General features: G+C 48.4%; 5 protein-coding genes and 1 non-coding gene across 6 annotated transcripts; 3 read left to right on the top strand and 3 right to left on the bottom strand.

The window, feature by feature from the left end:
• Positions 1–3,106: 3,106 nt before the first annotated feature.
• I303_106182 (uncharacterized protein) lies at positions 3,107–6,038 on the top strand (the record flags this gene model as incomplete). Its single annotated transcript, XM_065969324.1, has 15 exons — positions 3,107–3,243; positions 3,322–3,427; positions 3,515–3,543; positions 3,614–3,756; positions 3,819–3,880; positions 3,946–4,061; positions 4,126–4,209; positions 4,267–4,324; positions 4,400–4,444; positions 4,507–4,919; positions 4,991–5,050; positions 5,105–5,210; positions 5,285–5,671; positions 5,758–5,823; positions 5,898–6,038. 15 exons carry the CDS (start codon positions 3,107–3,109, stop codon positions 6,036–6,038), a joined length of 1,953 nt encoding a protein of 650 aa, XP_065825396.1.
• A 382-nt stretch (positions 6,039–6,420) lies between these two features.
• Positions 6,421–7,646, bottom strand: I303_106183 (uncharacterized protein; the record flags this gene model as incomplete). The annotated part of the gene is made up of 3 exons (XM_018409485.1): positions 6,421–7,058; positions 7,246–7,396; positions 7,539–7,646. 3 exons carry the CDS (start codon positions 7,644–7,646, stop codon positions 6,421–6,423), a joined length of 897 nt encoding a protein of 298 aa, XP_018261758.1.
• A 1,342-nt stretch (positions 7,647–8,988) lies between these two features.
• I303_106184 (uncharacterized protein) lies at positions 8,989–10,071 on the bottom strand (the record flags this gene model as incomplete). The annotated part of the gene is made up of 1 exon (XM_018409486.1): positions 8,989–10,071. One exon carries the CDS (start codon positions 10,069–10,071, stop codon positions 8,989–8,991), a length of 1,083 nt encoding a protein of 360 aa, XP_018261759.1.
• A 443-nt stretch (positions 10,072–10,514) lies between these two features.
• I303_106185 lies at positions 10,515–10,629 on the top strand. The gene has a single exon (XR_001936513.2). It is a non-coding gene; the product is annotated as a 5S ribosomal RNA (ribosomal RNA).
• A 355-nt stretch (positions 10,630–10,984) lies between these two features.
• On the bottom strand, positions 10,985–14,032 carry I303_106186 (uncharacterized protein; the record flags this gene model as incomplete). The annotated part of the gene is made up of 6 exons (XM_065969325.1): positions 10,985–11,400; positions 11,476–11,777; positions 11,832–12,918; positions 12,980–13,413; positions 13,473–13,748; positions 13,812–14,032. 6 exons carry the CDS (start codon positions 14,030–14,032, stop codon positions 10,985–10,987), a joined length of 2,736 nt encoding a protein of 911 aa, XP_065825397.1.
• Positions 14,033–14,394: 362 nt separating this feature from the next.
• On the top strand, positions 14,395–17,694 carry I303_106187 (uncharacterized protein; the record flags this gene model as incomplete). Its single annotated transcript, XM_018409488.1, has 13 exons — positions 14,395–14,684; positions 14,755–15,191; positions 15,262–15,492; positions 15,563–15,987; positions 16,045–16,068; positions 16,130–16,189; positions 16,246–16,297; positions 16,359–16,449; positions 16,500–16,530; positions 16,581–16,644; positions 16,714–16,783; positions 16,846–17,295; positions 17,367–17,694. 13 exons carry the CDS (start codon positions 14,395–14,397, stop codon positions 17,692–17,694), a joined length of 2,553 nt encoding a protein of 850 aa, XP_018261761.1.
• Positions 17,695–17,796: the final 102 nt, after the last annotated feature.

A 17,796-nucleotide genomic window follows, 5' to 3' on the forward strand; every position in this document is an offset into this window, starting at 1 on the left:
ACCTCAATATCATTCATCGAAACACCGACAGATCGTTTGCAAACGTTTTGAATCGTACCACTTGGATCTCGCCATATATCTGTTTGTCCGGACTCGATCACCACCTTGGTCCTACGACAGGAATCATCTATCGCTCGTTCATGTGGAGCCCAGCTCTTGCTCGATATATAGCCGACACTCCCTTTACGGTTCCGCTTTTTCTCACTTTTTCGCTTCCTCAGGTTTTCAGAGTCAGCATAGTGGACATCCGTTCCCTGTTACTCATCATGCCACACCACATGCACCAAAAGTATGTATATGAAATATGTTATGTACTGATCCAAATCAATACTGAATTTAATGCTGTGCTGATGGAAACGCGACCGAGCTCGGTTTTCGTGGGAATCACTGTAAAATGTGCGGATTGATCGGAGAATTACACGCCCCAGATCCCTATCATTTGTGGGAATTTTCGAAAGTTGAAACGCCAGGTTCAGGTGGCTTCATCATCTGTTTATCCTTCTTCTCCATGTGCATTTGGATGGAGACTTGACCATGAAACGGAATTGTCCCGAAATCAGAAACGATTAAGAACGACTATGTGAAACCACCAAACCGACCACAGCTTCTATCAGCCAGTTTCGTGCATTCGATAGCTGCTTGCGAAGTCAACGCCCTTCGAGATCAACTGCCATACTGCGAAAGCTCGGTGTCCCGATCCCTATTTGGCTGACGTTACGCTTTGATCGTCAGGGAAAGGAACCGACCTGATCTACGAACATGGAGATAAACACTAGCATTAATGTTCCCCGAGCTAAAACTGACACGGACTTGTTTTCTGTCCTTGGGACAATATAATCTCTTGCCATCGAGATTTAGGGAATTTCCTGATTTGACGGAAAGGGAGCCGAACTTCTTCAATCATCAAACACTGCAATTACTGCAATGCTTCTTTTCTTCCACCTTCTTTGACTTACTCAAATGTGTCACAAGGCAGTAACGACCTCTTCTTGACCATCCTCCTCATCTTCATTACTCATCCAACTCTTCTACATTAGTTCCTTCCCCCTTCTCAACTCTATTCTCAACACTCAACACTCGAAGATAGATTGACCACCTCCTACATTTGTCGAAATATCGGCTGCGGCTGCGACAACTCATTAGGACTCCACATCGATACACCAAAGGATAGAGGCCTTCTATAAGTAGCATCAGGCATCAATAAGAGTATCTTACTAGCATACTAGCAGCTCAGCGATCGCAGTCAGATCTCGGACCTTGATCTGTGCGGTCTCCTCGAGAACGACGAGCAAACAACAGCGGCAAGACCTTCACAACGGCTAGTGGACGCAGTCAGACCCGCGGCGTTGGGGTCGTTTTTGGGACTCGAGACTTGTTATCGAAAGGACGTTGTCTTCTCCGCAATCCAGCAACAAGAACTGAACCACATCTGGAAAGATAACCCGCCCGTCAGTCGCGGTCGGAAGCCAGACGACACCTCTCGAAGCTAGTATACGCAGTCGTACCTGCGGACACGGATCAACGACCGAAAGGAAGGCTTCTGTCCTGCTCAGTATCTCAGCTCAGGAAGAAAGTACAGCACTGCTTGTCGGATGGATCCGGTCAGATCAACAATATCTCGAAAGCGGAAAAGTATATAAGTAAAAGGACACCTCAATAATCTATCCCATTGGCAACATCACACATCCTTTATTGATCTCGCTCCTTTCACTTTCCCACCAACCAGTCAAACGATCAACCCCAGACGGCGAATCCGTACCCGTAATTCTCTCCGCAATTTCCATTTTCTCACACTGCCATCAAGCCAAAGGAAGCTCAACCACCGAGATTTCTCACGAACCTCTATTCTACCTGTTCTACCGAGGTATCGGATTCCAGTATCCTTCGACTTCAAAAATCAAAAAGCAGGGATTGCGCAGTACATGGCGAGCAAGAGCCGTCGGTCAGCCTGCTTGGACTACTCCTCTGTGAGTGATAAAGTTCTGCTCTCATTCTTCGACATCGCGATGCCATATTCTGTTTCACGCATCTCCTGCGCGCATCTCCTTCGCTGTCTGACCTATAATACAGTCGGAAAGACGAGACTCGCTCAATTGCCATTGTGGTTTTCTTGTACCAGTCAACGACAGAGCAGCTTGGGACACTTCATTTTGATATCTCTCTCTCCTTCCCATCACCTGGCCTCAACCCACTAATTTACGACGATCTTTCAAACGACTTTCGCTTCCCGCTAAAGTGATTCCAAGCCCTTAGTGTTTTAGGTCAATCACTTGACAGACATCTAGACTCTGATTATCAACCTAAAGTAGCCGGCAGCCGCTAAATCCAATCACCAATTAGCGCTTATCGCCCAGATAGCTTAGACTGTAAATCAAGTCAAAATATCTAATCGGGAAAGCCTCGAATTCGAAGAACGCTGCTCTGTACTTCTCATCTTGTCGCTGTGAGTGAGAGTCTAATCCCGTCACTACTCCTTTGTCCCTTTCTTTTCTCACATCTCACTTCGAGCCAAGATCAAGCCTTAGCAACCTGGATTACACCTCCTGTACCCGCCTACTTTGTCTTTGTTTTCGTATGGGGATATGAGCGGCTCTCAACCGAAAATCAGCTCAAAGGAAAGGTCACCGAACTTTCCGAACTTGCGTTTGATCTTCATCATCCATTCTACCTAAATTCCGATGAAAGGATCGGGTACCCTCCCTCCTGTGATTTCGAGCCCTTTTTCGTGTTTGGTCTTGGTCGGACTTCATATATAAAACCCTTCACTGATCTTATCTTGTCATACTGTCACACATGTACCGTCATCCGCAGCAGTTCGAGGCATTTCTTTGGATTTTCGTTCCTTCGTTTTGACTTTACCTTCTTTCGAATTTACTTTACTTTACTCAACTCGACTTACTCAATCTGACCATTCTTTCTGAATATCATTCTAATCTTATCGAACTATAATTCACACATAGGTCATTTAATATACAGACATCACAGCTCTAATCCGCCAATCCTATCTACTCGCATTCCGTCGACTTTGGAAACCCACGTCAACTCACCCTATCTTCATCGACAACGACAACGGTCAATCTAAGCTCCCTTACAGCGACTGACCAGTATGCGAAATTTCATCAGTCTGCTCGGGCTATTATCCTCGATACCACATATGGTGTTAGCGCAATCCAGCGCGGACAGCGCGTTCAGCGGTGATCTTGGAGAAGCGATTACCTCTTACCTCGGTGAGAGTTATGCAGAGTAAGTTTGCAGATTGATTGGCTGTCTGGTGGTCAATCTCCGTGCATCGTGTATTTATCTGATGATATGATGTTTCAGAATATCTGGATCAGCTACGAGCGATGATCCGTTGCCTTCGCAATACGCCATTTCCAACAAAAAGACCTTCATACTGTCCAACGATTTTGTGATCACGAATGAACCTGTAAGCCTTCGTGCCGTAATCTGCTCTACTTGAATGACAACGTCAAGATATTCTGAGGGCTGATTAGGAAATTTTCCGCCTTCGCAGCAAGTCAGAGAATATGATTTTGAGATCAAGTGAGTCGCTTGACTCTGCCGCTTTTGTCGGTCATGAAAACACTGTGTCTGACAGCCTCTCTGGCTGTAGAGCTGTGACCGCGAACCCCGATGGATACGAACGACAGATCTATACCGTCAACGGAGAATTTCCTGCTCCCCTGATCGAATGCAATACGGGAGATACGATTCGTGTCCATGTGAAAAATAGTTTGGATATCCCCCAAACTATCCGTAAGCTTTTGGTCTTTATATGACTTGCCAATGTCGTGGCTGATGACAGCGGGATACGCCAGATTGGCATGGTATCTCCCAAAATGGCACGAACTTGATGGACGGTGTTCCTGGAGTCACTCAGGTGAGCATTTCAGCACCAAACCCGTTGTTCTACCTTGCTGAACGCCTTTCATCGGTGCTCAACAGTGCCCTATACCACCCGGCCAAAGTTTCACATACGAGTTCCCGATTGTGGAACAATATGGTACTTATTGGTATCATTCGCATTTCGCCAATACAATGGCCGACGGCATTGCCGGGCCGTGAGTGGTACAACTTATCATCGACTTCATGAGCCTGGGCGTGTGGGCTGACGACAACAATCAGTTTCATCATACATTCCCCGGATGACCCATTGCAGCGAGGTCGAGATTACCATAACGAAAGGGTACTTCTGATACAGGACTGGATGTCAGTGGTTCTCGCTTAGTCTTGCAGTACCATGGCTAATGTCTCAATGACCACTAGGCACGACCAATCGACCGATATCGTAGCTGCTCTCAAGTCACCAGAAGGATACAGAGGTGTAAGTCCGCTTTACCTCTACTTCCAATTCCTTCAGCATGTTGATGAAAGCTGAGGGCGCTATCCGATCTTTCAGTCTCCGGGTGCGCCTAAAGGCGATTCCATCCTGATCAATGATGTTGTAAGTGTCCACGTATTCATGCGTCCATGCGACGTATAGAGACTGACGCCTGAACAATACAGGGTCATTGCTCTCAAGATGACCCAAACTGGCCGGAACACTTAGAATGTGTTCCACCACCTCGAGCCGAAGTACCTGTGATAGCGAACGAAACCACCAGATTCCGAATAATCAACACCGGCGCTCATTCCATGTTAAGAGTGTCATTTGATCAACACGAGATGGAGGTGGTCGAGGTCGACACCGATCCCGTATACGGCCACCTGATCCATGAGATCCCTGTCGCGCCTGCCCAGAGGTATTCGGTCCTTCTAAATGCCACCCAAGGTCAAGCTGGAAACAAGTTCAAATTGAGGGTGAATGTCGCTGCTGGTTGTATGGACAAGGTTCAGCAGGATACTTGGGCCGTTCTGAGGTACACTAACAACAATGAGGAGTACGATGATCAAGGCGAAGAACCTGAAGATCATCCTTGGTGAGTTGCCGGAACCACGCGAAAGTTGTAGGAACAGTACCTGATATTCTTTAAATGATCTGACATATTAGGGATGATCTCGCCGCTTTCGATTCTCCGTGCCGCGACTTAGACGATCAATACGAATTGCAGTGAGCCACAGATGCCCGGAGATGCCATTCCAAGCTCATTTGTGTATCCCTCAGTCCCCGAGTAGCCATCGATGCCTTCACCAAGCCATTACAAACGCTCTCGCTCTCAAGTAAATTCGGTACATTTTTAGGGACCGAGGGTCAGAATATCACCGGATTCGTGAGTCGGCGTCCGCCATTCCCGCTTGCCACTTTCCGATCAAAAGCTGATTCGTTCGGAATAATGTTTTACAGGCATTTAACAATATCTCGTTCCAGAACAAACAATGGGACCCGATCTTACCCCAAATCATCGATAACGGGAATTACACCAACGAAAACGTAGCTCAAGTCACATTCGATCAAGACGGCTATGTCGACTTGATCCTCAACAACCTTGATGGGGGGATCGACCACCCTTATCATCTTCATGGAAACGAGTTCCAGCTGATCAAGAGAGGCGATGGGAATTTGACGGTTGAAGAAGCTCAAGCTATGGATCTGACCAATATCACGAACCCGCTCAGAAGAGATACGATCTTCATACCTGGTAATGCGTATGCCATCTTGAGGATACGGACAGATAATCCTGGTGTGTGGGCTTTGCATTGTCATATTGGTTGGCACTTGGCAGTCGGAAAGGTGAGATGGATGGTATAGTCCATTATCTCATCATCTGAGACATCATTGAACGTCTACTTATCATTGATATTCCCATTGTACATCAGCTCGCTACGGTCATCGTGCGACCACAAGATATGCAGAAATTCGATCAGCCCGAAGATTGGAAAGGGGTGAGTCTAGTAACACCATCATAATCATCGTCCTCACCTGTATCTAGTGTATACTGACGCGAGTGATCTTTCAGCTTTGCGCAGGGCAAAACTCGACTGAAGAAGGTCCCGCAAGACGAGCTGTCGCTCCCACTTCTGCCCCAATTAACCATCTGCACAGGTTGAGAGAGGTAAGGAATCGAATCATCACCAGGACGGGAGCAAGGGATTTCTGAAGATTTGGAAGTCGACTTGACATAGTTTTGAACGAATGATACGATACGTTCAATGGGATATGGACTGTCTGAATCCAAAGGAATAGATAGGGCAGGTATAATCAAGATATAATCGGAATGGGTTGCCATACTTTGATATTCACGGACACTATTTTGTACAATACGGTCAAACAGCATACAGGACATTGCATAGACAGTACTCATACATGGCATTCATCGTTATGGACATCCTAGCATGATTAGAAAGAGTTTCCCCCATTGGTAGCGAAAACAGCGCGAGACCAGTAAATGCATTCACATATACGATACATCTCAACGGCGTCATCATCAAGACATACGAGATTATTTTGTTTTACACGGGTTCGAAGGCGTGCTTCAGACCTTACTTCTGGAAATAAGTTCCGGTTTTGATATCATCCAATAAACCCTTCTCTTTCGGTGTCCAGCCCGTGATCTGTTTCGTGATCTCGTTCTTCGCATCGCAATCGTAATTGAGAAGCATCGACATCCATCCGAAGTGGCCCTTGACCTCCTCTCCATTCTCCTTCGAATTCAAAGCCTTAGTCTCTAAACCTAAACCGTTTCCAACGGATTTAGCGATCTCCGAGAATGGAACTCCAGGCTCGGCAACACCGTGCAACACCGTTCCTCCAGGTAGATCCTTCTCGATAGCTAATCTGTATAATACAGCGGCATCTTTGACATGGCACCCGGGCCATCTGATGGGTTTATCTTCGACATAAGCTGAGTATCCGGATTTCTTGGCGAAACCAATGACGATAGGGACGAATCCGTAATCGCCATCCCCGTGAACTGATGGGGCTAATCTGACGACGATTGGTCGGACGCCCTTCTCGGTGAATGAAAAGGCGATCTCTTCTCCTTGTTTACGAGGTCCACCAAGCGAAGATTCTTTCTCGGTTTGAGCACCGGGAAGACCTAGTGCTCCGGAGGTGCCGACGAAGGGCTTATTGGTGCCTTCCAATGCGGAGGCGAGGGCTTTGATAGCTTCGAAATCGACTAGGAACGGATAGAGGGACCTGGTCAGCCGAAAAGGTTCTGTGGCGTCGGAGCACCAAGAGATAGTATGGACATGGGAGTCATGGAGACTTGTGAGAGTAGATGTATGGGATGGCTCAGAAGGTTGAGGTGCTCAAAAGCGAAGGACTATGGGGAGAAGGTGGCATGATCTGTGCGCTGAACTCACTTTGGGCCGGTTTACCTCCGTAGTCTGAGAAATCATGGATATAAGCCAAGTGGATCACCGCATCTGCTTCTTTGGCGGAGGAGTGAAGGACATCGGTATCTTCAAGACCACCTCTAACAACTTTGACGCCTTGTCTCTCGAGAGCGGCGGCCTACGTGCATTCACAATGAAGACAAATCAGCAACAGCTCACGGGTACCTATGGGGAAGAGCGGGACAGTTCACCGTTCTAGTGTTGACGAACGTAGGATGAGGGGATACAGATTATGGGGATGTTCTCTGAAGGGAACTCACCGAGCTATCCGACCTCGCTATAGCAGTGACTTCATGCCCATGGCTCTGGAGCTCAGGTACGACGTGTCGTCCTACCCATCCTGTAGCGCCGGTGACGAAGACTTTCATTGTTGATGTTCTCAATGATGTATTCGGGTGATGTTATTATTGTCCGGGATGTTTTTGTTGACAAGACTGGTGACGGACTAAGGGATTGGGATGATTTGGTTTGAATTGGAAGAGAAACATCCTGATCATCCCTCAGATGTCACGGCCTTTATATGTCTGACAATTCGTCTGTTGGGAACCATTCTGATGGGTATCGAGAGACATCGGTGCCCGAGTGTACCTTTGTCAATACTGATAATGTGTATGAGGCGTAAATCAGGTGCCCGTCTCCCTCTCTCCCATGCACACCTACCTATTGACAACATCATCTCCATGGCTTGGCGGAGATCAAGGCGGATATCCGATCGCCGAGGTTGACGTCTTGGCGATACCAAGTCCCACCGTAGAAGAGATTCCCAAAATAGCTCGGGGGAATTTACGTGATTTTGACCGCCGGTCTCGTCATTCGCACTCGGCCGCCACGTTCTTGGCGATCGACAATTCGTCGGCGGCGGTGATAAGTTTGATGACAGATTACATTCTGGTGCAAATGACTTGATTATGCTATCATAGGCTTGGGCACATAGTCAACATCCCATGCCTTCGTGGGTTGAATTGAAGAATTTGCGTCATATCGTCGGACGATGTAATGAGGACTGCGAATTGATACAGCGACAACTTCGGCGATCACGAAATCAGCCGACAAGCCCTCCGTAGCTAATCGAACCGAGATCTCTTGAGCGATACCTCCTCGACATGGAGACATCAGACGATGACGACCAGATCATATGCATAACTGAGACTGAAACACAAGACATCCTTCTGGCGCGAAACTCACTCTGTGCGACTGTTGGAGCTAAACTCCACCTTACTACATTATGACCAGCATCCGCCGGGGTTGCTTCATTCGGAGTTCTCCTGACTACCTGAGCACTGAGATGATAGACAAAGGTGCATATCTTCCCATGCTGCAAAGATTCATGAGGTCGCATTGTCCACCCACCTTCAGAGTGCTGGTCACTCCGCTGTATGGCGCGACATTCCGACATATTCGGCACTTCAACTTCTGCCTCTAAATGCCTGCCTTATGATCGTGAATTCTCTCCGAGCGTCCAGGGGATTTGCACTTCACGTATGGGATTGAGGGTTCCCATCTGTGCATAGTTGAATAACAAGGCAAAGTCCGATCACGAGGCGGACAGAAGCCCGAGATGAATCTGGAGACAATATCCACAGACTATGTCAGTATCGAGTAGTGTCTGCATGCTAGTATCATGTGGAATGATGATCATAGATACGTGTAAAACTCCAGTGGTGCATTGTTCACGTCGTCTAATATGATCCAGGCTCCGCCACGCCCATCTCAGTATTGGCCATTGCCTGTGCTCCATTGATATCCGGTCCAAGCATTGTGGTTCTGAGACTGAGATCCATCTGGGGCGTACTCAGTGGTACTCGGGACATCGTATGGCAGCTGAGCTTGACTGGACGTATCACTGTCTGGTAAATTGATCAAGTCCATCCTAATTTCAATCGTGGCATCGTAATTCTTCTTCTGAAGGGGGCTCCAGACTGAGCCGTTGATAACGGTCGTGTACGCATTCGCCATCGATCTTAGTTTTAGGGGCTTCTCGTTGGGATTGACGGTGTGTTGCTCTTTGAAAAGAGTAAAGCAGTCAGTTTCCCTTTTCTTAGCAAGCTTGCTGTCCTCACTCGGGTTCTCGGGCTGATCTGTGACCGTCCAATTCTGGAAACAAGGATTTCGAGCATTTTCGAAATCTGACCCGGTGTGAACTGTGATTTGGGCAGACCAACGGGCTTCGTGTGTATCGTTCGGATACGCTGCTGGAACTCCCTTGACATGTTCGTACTGGCCCCAGGTCAGACCGTCGGAGACCACTCGCCATCCCAAGCCGCTCGAGGTACCATGTATCTTGTAGGCTTGTTTGAGCCTACTTGCTCCCTTCTCACAGAAGCTAGGGATTACCTTGGCAGCTCTGAACGAATTCAAATTGAGACCTCTGATTTGGCGATCATCCCGAGCCGTAGCGGCACTTGATGTCCCGTGGTGATGGTAATGTCCGAGGGTCGTGCCTCGGTATGCCTGGTCATATGTCCGTTGATGTTGTCTTGACACAGATGCCACATTATCCTCCACATTAGCGGCGAGTCTCCACAAGTCCGAGTCCGGTAGGTGTCCGAGCGAATGAGCTGCTGTTCCGTCAGAGACATTCGACGAAGGGTCGAAAACCTGCGATGAATGGGCGTGTTGGAACTGTTCCTCTTGATGCCATCCATAGGGTTGCTGACTGTAGCCCCCCGAAGAAGCCGGAGCCATATCATACCAATGCTCTTGGTTGTGACCTTCCGCATGACCTTCCTCCCGCGGGGGTTCATGGTAGTAAGAGTATGGACTGTGATGAGAAGGGTGGTTGGGGTCAGCCATGTTGTGAGTGTGTGGACGGTGAAGCTGGGGTATGTGTGGTGTTCTGCTATTCTTGCGATATCATCTCCATGTCGGGCGCTTTTGTAGTATCGATCATGAACCGGAGTGTGTGGGTGCCACCTTTTACGACTTAGGGTGAAAGGAGAAATCCTTTCGGAGAACGCTTATCGGTTGCTTCTGCGTTTCAGCTAGTCTAAATTCGTCATAAGCAGGTTTACGCTGCTTTGTGTATTTTCGGTAGCCAGGCCATGGTTGCACTGCACACCTCAACATGACTCCAGCGCATTTGTCCTTGTGTTAGCTACCATGTAAGCTATGACGATGGGAGTCTCCAGCTAGATCGTCATCCCAAGTTGCCACCAGAAAAGCACTTGTCGTTTGCCTGAGAAGTAAGATCTCATTCGACACTCAACCAATATCCCGCATTGCGAGGACCGACTATCTACGATCATAGAATCTATAAAACACCACATCCCGTCCGTTCTGTGAAGTTAAGCTGGATATCGCTCGATCAGTACCAAGGCTGGGGACAACTTGGGAATCTCGGGTGTCGTAGTTTATTCTTATGCTTCTGCCATCCCTCAGACAATATAGTGAGATAGACCAAACAAACAGCACAGCAGATGAGAGTGCACAAGGCGTTCGTTCCATGTTGTTTTGTCATTGAGGACGGAAATCAATCTGGTATCGATTGAACGACTGTGAGGATATCCTGGTATATCACGGCTTCGATAATGACGTCCTGAAATCGTGAGAAAGAGATGAGATGATGATGGACAGCATCAGACGGCATCAAAACATCGCCTTGCCCATTCAGGCTGCACTGAGATTACAGTTGGGTTTCGCATTTCAAGCAGGTCGCTCAAGTATGTTGCAGATATTTCCTGATGCCCACTTGAGATTCCTGGATCCGCTAGATCGACCGTCCTCCACCTTCGCTCGCTTCAGATAGCCTGATCATCTCCAATACCCTATTCAGCTCATCTTCTTCTTGCCTTTGATACGCCTCGACCTGTCTAATCGCTTCTCTCGTCTCCGCATCCATTTCCATCTCTTCGACATTATAGCTGTCGGTGACGGGCGTGGATGAGTTCCTGCTCGAAGCATCCCAGCTGATTTCAGCAGTTTCTTCTTCTTCATGCTGTGATGGATCGACTCGATCTTGATCTTCCATAGAAAGCAGCAACGCATACTGCAAAGCATCTTCCCCGTCCAGTCCCATATCTTCCATAGCTTGCACTTCTCGGGCTTCATGCCTCGAAGTCACCTTTGTAGGTGTTTCAAGATCCGAGTTGTCGTCAACCGCAGCTCGATGTATAGCTTTCATATCTACCATTGACATCAAACGTTAGCCATGTGCCCATGCAAGGCTCCTCGAAGAATGGATAAAATGCGCGGATTTACCTAGACCTCTCGAAGAGCCCTTGCCGTCACCTCTCGGACCACTCGTCCGCCTCCATCCACTCTCTTTCCCGCCCGTCCGTCCTTTTCCAGATCCAGCACGCCAAGCAAACACTTTTCTCCCTATCGAAGCTACTACCAAGTCATTCTCCAAGATCACCTTGTTAACGGTGTAATACCTTGCGTCAGGTTCTTCGGAAGCAGCGACGAGCAATTCGCCGGGCGATAAGCGAGATGCATGGAATGTGCGCAGCAGGCTTGGAGATGTTGGAAGGGGATCATAGATCTTGATGTATCCATCGTAGCTGTATTGTTGGTCAGCTTGTTGACGTCCGATGCATCGCAGATGGCAGACTTACCTTCCGACTGCAACTATGCCGCAAGAATAATCCAAAGCAGTCACTTTGCCATTCATCGCTTCCCATGACCTGATCGGGAAGGGCTCAGATTCTCCACCATCTGAGTCCCACGGCCATATATGTATATAGCCCGTCTCGTCACCCGCCATGACAAATTTACCGTACCCCATCTCGGCGCCAGATTGGGGAGACAAGAAGGGGTTGGTCTCCTCGTTCATGGGAGAGATCGGTTCAGGCGTTTCTCCCGGAGCGATCATACGCGCTGAAAGCGTTCCTTTGGGTGATGGCGATGAAATGGGATTTGTAGGTTGAAATGAAGTATGAATGGTTGATATCGAGCTTCCAGTCGGTGTGCTGTACGTTGTGGTACTCACATTGCCGTCCGGGGTGACGTCGTATCGAGCTAAAGAAGGTGATCTTCGATGATGTATCAGAATACTCGCTGTCACTTGATCCGCTATCACTTTGGCATCAAGATGTAGGCTTTTCACACCGCCCTCCAATTCTTGCGAGCCGACATCCAAACGGATTTCCACCGGTTGCGAGGAAGCGCTGAACCAGACCCGCAAGTCTCCGTCGTGTGTCACTCCACAGGCAATATCGTGATGAGGGCGAAATCGAGCGAAGATGATCGGATCAGCCCTGCCGTTCTGCCGTCTCTTCGAAGCGTCTGATCGATTTTCTAAGGGCGCACCGATTACCTGGGACGAAAAAACGCACTCGATCTTGGCTGGAACGGCATCATTCGGTGTTCGCTTCCCCGATCGCGCAGCCGAACCAGGATAGAATTTCCATAATTTCACTTTTCCATCGTCGCCTGCTGTGATCCATTGGGTGTTCTCTACCTCTTCACTTTGCGGCGCCCAAATATCTGTTACTTCTCCGGAATGAGAATCGACTACCTCAGAGCTGACGTTGACGGAAGATGCCCTGCCCCCGTGTGTGGAGTGATGTCTAGATTGCATGGTTGTATGTACGCATGATCCGGTTTTGAGGCCCCATAGAATGTAAGATTGGGTCCGCTTGGGCATGTAAAGGCAGGATGGTTCCGCAAATGGATCAAGATGAGGTCGAAGATGAAAGTTGGCTAAGAAAAACAGCGTATTGGCATTCAGTCCACGTAACGCTGAGGATGCGGTACAGCTTACCATCTCTGCCTGGACCCCAGAATCCTTTTGACACTTTCCCGCTTATAGGATCACTCCTCACAACACCACCAAATACTAACGACGCACTAAGCACGTGGGGCGGGGGTCGAGTAGTCGCAGCCAGCAAAGCTTCGTATTTCTGGCGATGCGTCATCTTCGCCGGTGTTGGTGTCGACGACGAGGCTTCGACCGTGGTACTCGAGCTGGAGGCCTCCGGGTTACCCATGCACGGGTCGAGGCCTTGCGGAGTTGACGGTGTCGTTGGCTTAAGTATCGGGGATTTGCCTTTGATATTTGGGGTTTGATGATTTTTGCCGACAACCAAGCTCTTGGTTGGAGCAGGTACGAAAGCTGGATATGACAAGGACAGAGAGTGGATAAGGCCCGCTGGAGGTGTATGAACGACCATGCTGGCTTTTGAGTCGGTCCAGCGGCTACATAGAGCATCATCATCAGCAAATTGACATTGATGGTGAAAGCGGTTCTGGCTCACGATAGCATGGATTCCCTGCTGAGAGCTTCCTTCTTCCATCCTCTTCCACCAGTATTCAGACATCCTTGTACAAGTACTTTGACATGCTGTTTAGCCTGAATACTTCTAGATGCCCCATCGTAAAGGAATCGGTTGATGTAGCTTTGTCGCCATATCGACTCATCCTCCAGCTCTTCGTACAAGTCCCTACAGGTCTGGGCGAGCTTGGTGAGATCTTTGGGAGGTAAACGAGTCAAAAGTGTATGTATCACATCCTCGGGAAGGTTGAGTAAAGGACTGTAACAGGTTGCAAATGTTGTTATGACGAGACACACGTTCATTATTGATGAATTGGCTTACCATTCCCCCTCTCCGATTAAAGTGAGATCTCTAGCCCTTTTGCCCTTCCATCTTGTCAATTTCCTACCCTTTGACTGAGGCGTCTTCCTTGGCGGGAGCCGCAAAGGTGTCGTAGGCAATAAGTCGAGCTCATCGTGTATGTGGACACCCTCTGGATTTACTTGATCGATAGGTCGCGAGCTGGATGTGAATATCTGGTCTTGTACGGGAGTAGAGGGCATATAGGTATATGAAAGAGGAGATTGAGGGGCGAGGAGACTCTGAGATGAGTCTGATATGGGTATTTGGGTATATCACAGATGTTATTTGTCACACTATTGTTTCTTGAAGAACATGGGATCATCATCTTTACCTCCTTCTATGAAACCGCCGGTGAATGTTGTAAGGCGGTGATCGGGGGTCTTTTTGTATTACGTAACTGGGTTAACTTTCGGGTTAACGCGTCGGACGACTGTCAATAATGTCGATCTCCTGCTTGTATGACAGATATTGCTGTCTAATTTCAGCTCGTCATATCACACTTCTCTCCGCACCTCATCTCGTCCCACCACCAGCAGCGACAGCGGGTCAATAATCTTCTACGATGCTTGTTACGAATAACGCAGACAACCTATCCAACGATCCTGAGGTGGAAGTCTGTCCTCTTTGTCCCTCCACCGGTCCCCCTCAACCCCCCTCGACTCAAGTGACTGGCGAGGTAGATCTAGTCTGGATAGCCTGCACAAAATGCTCGACATGGTATCATTCGGTCTGTCTCTTCCTGGCAGATGAAAAGATCAGATCGACTATACCGCCGTCCATTGTTGAAGAGGCGGAGACTAATCGTAAAGATGAGGGCGCTTGGTTCAACTGGACACAGTGGATCGATAAATGGTAAAGCATCCGCTTGGAATTCTTATTGGTGAGACCAAGAGCTGATGTTGTGGACTCATGCTCCTCTCAGGTATTGCTTGACCTGCATTTCAAGAGCATCTTCCCCCTCGAACCCCAGACCACCTCGCCGTCCTCTCGCCGCTACGCTCAAAAAGGGTATATCGTTGTCCGATTCCCAGCTTAAGCGATCGGCTAGCTCAGCATCTCTTGCTGGCCCAACAAAACAGAACAAAAGAGCTCGCATGAGTGCGCCCAGTGCGACGGATGATGCGACTTTTGGTGTCCGACAGTCGACCCAATCGCTGGACGAGGGTGAAATCCAGTCCAATGGGGATGACATCAAGCAGGAGCGGAATGGCTCAGTGGAAGCAGGACCCGAAGGAAGACCAAAGAGAAATCTGAAGCAGCTAGACTACAACAATCTCAACAACTCGATAGCCACACCAACGAATCAATGGTTAGACCTGATTGCAAATCCTGCTAAATATGGAAGAGTTATACGGGACGGTGAGTGGGACTCATAAGCATGACCTCATGCAATCTCGCTTGCTTACCGACAAATTCCCTGCCCTCGTAGCGAATTATCAGTCTGTACCTAGCGATCTGTTGTCTCGATCATGGCTAGATGGAACGGCACCGGACCCGCATTATCCGCCGACCCTATTCTATGGTGAACATAGAGAACCGATAATTGTGAAACCTGAGAACGGAGGATTCAGCGGGCTAGGCGGACAAGTGCCGGGTAAAGACCTGACTGTGCAGGACGTAGCTAGGCTTGTGGGACCAAAGCGGATGGTAGATGTCATAGGTCAGTACAACAGTTCCCCACTATGTCCGGCCAAATTTGGTCTGCTGAGCTGACCGACAAAGCGAATTAGACGTTTCTTCTCAGCAATCCTCGCAATGGACATTGCAGAAATGGGCAAATTACCTTTTACCGCCATCAAATCCCGTCAGCACACCTTCGTTGTCCCGAAGGAAGGTGTACAATATCATTTCCTTGGAAATATCCGACACGGAACTGGCGAAAAAGGTCAAGCCTCCCAAAATAGTACGCGAGATAGATTGGGTAGACAATTTCTGGAACTTCAGTCTCAATGGTGGGAAGGGTGGGAAGGGCAAGGTTAAAGATAAAGACAGAGTTACTCCAGTCAACACGCCGACGCCAGCTGAGAATTCTATTGCCGAAGACGAGGGGTCAGCGAATGGGGATGTCAAGGAGCATGGCGAGGCTACCGAGACCTCACTGGATCCGAAGGGAGAAGCGAAGATGCCATACCCCAAAGTACAATTATACTGCTTGGTGAGCTCAGTGCGGGCCAAAACTCCATGATGGAGGGGGCTAATTTTGCTTGTCCAGATGGGAATGAAAGGCGCGTGGACGGTAAGTCGACAAGACTATTCACACAAATTTCGGGCTGACGATCATCAAACGTGCGAAACAGGATTGGCATGTCGACTTCGCAGCTAGTTCAGTATATTATACCATACATACCGGTTCCAAGGTGAGACCTACCTTCTTAGTCCATTGAACGGATTCAGCTCATCTCTTTCTCGACAGGTCTTCTACTTCATACGGCCTACTACGGAAAATCTTAAAGCATATGCAGAATGTAAGCTAATATATCCTCATTAAATCCGGAATGCGGAGCTGATATAAGGTTGATGGAGCAGGGTCCGGATCTTATGAGAAGCAGCAAGATACGTGGCTGCCCGATATGTGTGATGAGGTCAGGAAAGTGGTTCTGAAAGCTGGTGATACTATGTGAGTACTTGGATTTGATGCGCAGGCATTGTACTGATTAAAAAGAAAAGGATAATACCGGCTGGATATATACATGCTGTAGTAGGTCATTCATCGAGGTTGTACAAGTCTCTCTGCTGACCTGCGCACAGTATACACCGATGGACTCCATCGTGTTCGGAGGCAATTTCTTGCATTCGTATGACGTAGAAACGCGTGAGCTGTTCGCGTCCAATGGGACAAGGGTCATTGTGATGATAGTAACTAATTGACCTTACTCCGCAGAATTGCGACTGCGGCAAATCGAAATTGACACCAAAGTACCGCAACGATTCAGGTTCCCAATGTTTGAGAGGTGAGATTGGAGTCCGCTTACTCGGAGGATTATAGACCTGCACTGATCGAATTTGCTGGTAGATTATGCTGGTTCGTCGCAGATCGCTATATAACCCAGTTGCGCCAGTATCAAGCGTACAGACCTCGAGCAATAACGAATCCCACCAAACCGCTTCATGACAGAGTCCTATCCCAGCTAGTTCACTTGACAAATTTTCTGTTGAACCAGATCGCTATCTTGCATAATCCTGAGAAAGAGGAACGTTCGAAAAAATTGGTGTGGGATAGAATACCGCACGAAGTCATCAAAGATCCAGAAGCACTAGCTAGAGAATTGCAATGGCGTATAAGAAAAGAGAAGGGGTCAGAGGAGGATGTTGATCTACATCTACAGACGAACGGAAGATCTGATGGACTGAAGAGTGACGACGGCCAGAAAGAGTTGGAACGGGAATTGAAGCGCAAGAAGGCGAAGTTAGGTAGAGTCTTCGATAAGAAAGGAGGTAGTAGGACATGGATGTTTGATCCGCCGTGAGTGAATCCCAGCTTGATGTGTCGATAGTAGAAGACGATTCGCAGCTGACGTATCTGTGAGTATGTAGGGAATGGGAAGAGTCGATCACTTCCCCTCGGATCGAGACGAGCAAGATCAAGATACATCGGCCGAGTTCGGGTACAAGTGGAAGTCTACTTGCCGGCAACACCGAAGGGCAGGGCGAGGGAGATGACGAAGCTGAACAGACCGTATCTACGATCAAGCAATTGCGCACTAGGATCAGGGAGGTCGAAGGTGGTGCGTTGGTGAAAGAGGAACAAGAGATGGTGTTCGTAGAGAAGAAAATTGTATGGGGGATGCAGTCTGCCAACGGGGATGGGCAAGGGAATGGGGATGCAGGCGAAGCGAAGATGGCTGTGGAAATCAAGATATAATCTCATCCAGTGGGGCAAGAATGATCATTAATAGGTATGGGGTATTTTTTATTGTTGTGATCAGTCCGAGGATCATCAGTGTATGTATGTACGCATTGCACC

Source organism: Kwoniella dejecticola, chromosome 7, assembly GCF_000512565.2.
Source record: "Kwoniella dejecticola CBS 10117 chromosome 7, complete sequence".
NCBI classification, from domain to species: domain Eukaryota; kingdom Fungi; phylum Basidiomycota; class Tremellomycetes; order Tremellales; family Cryptococcaceae; genus Kwoniella; species Kwoniella dejecticola.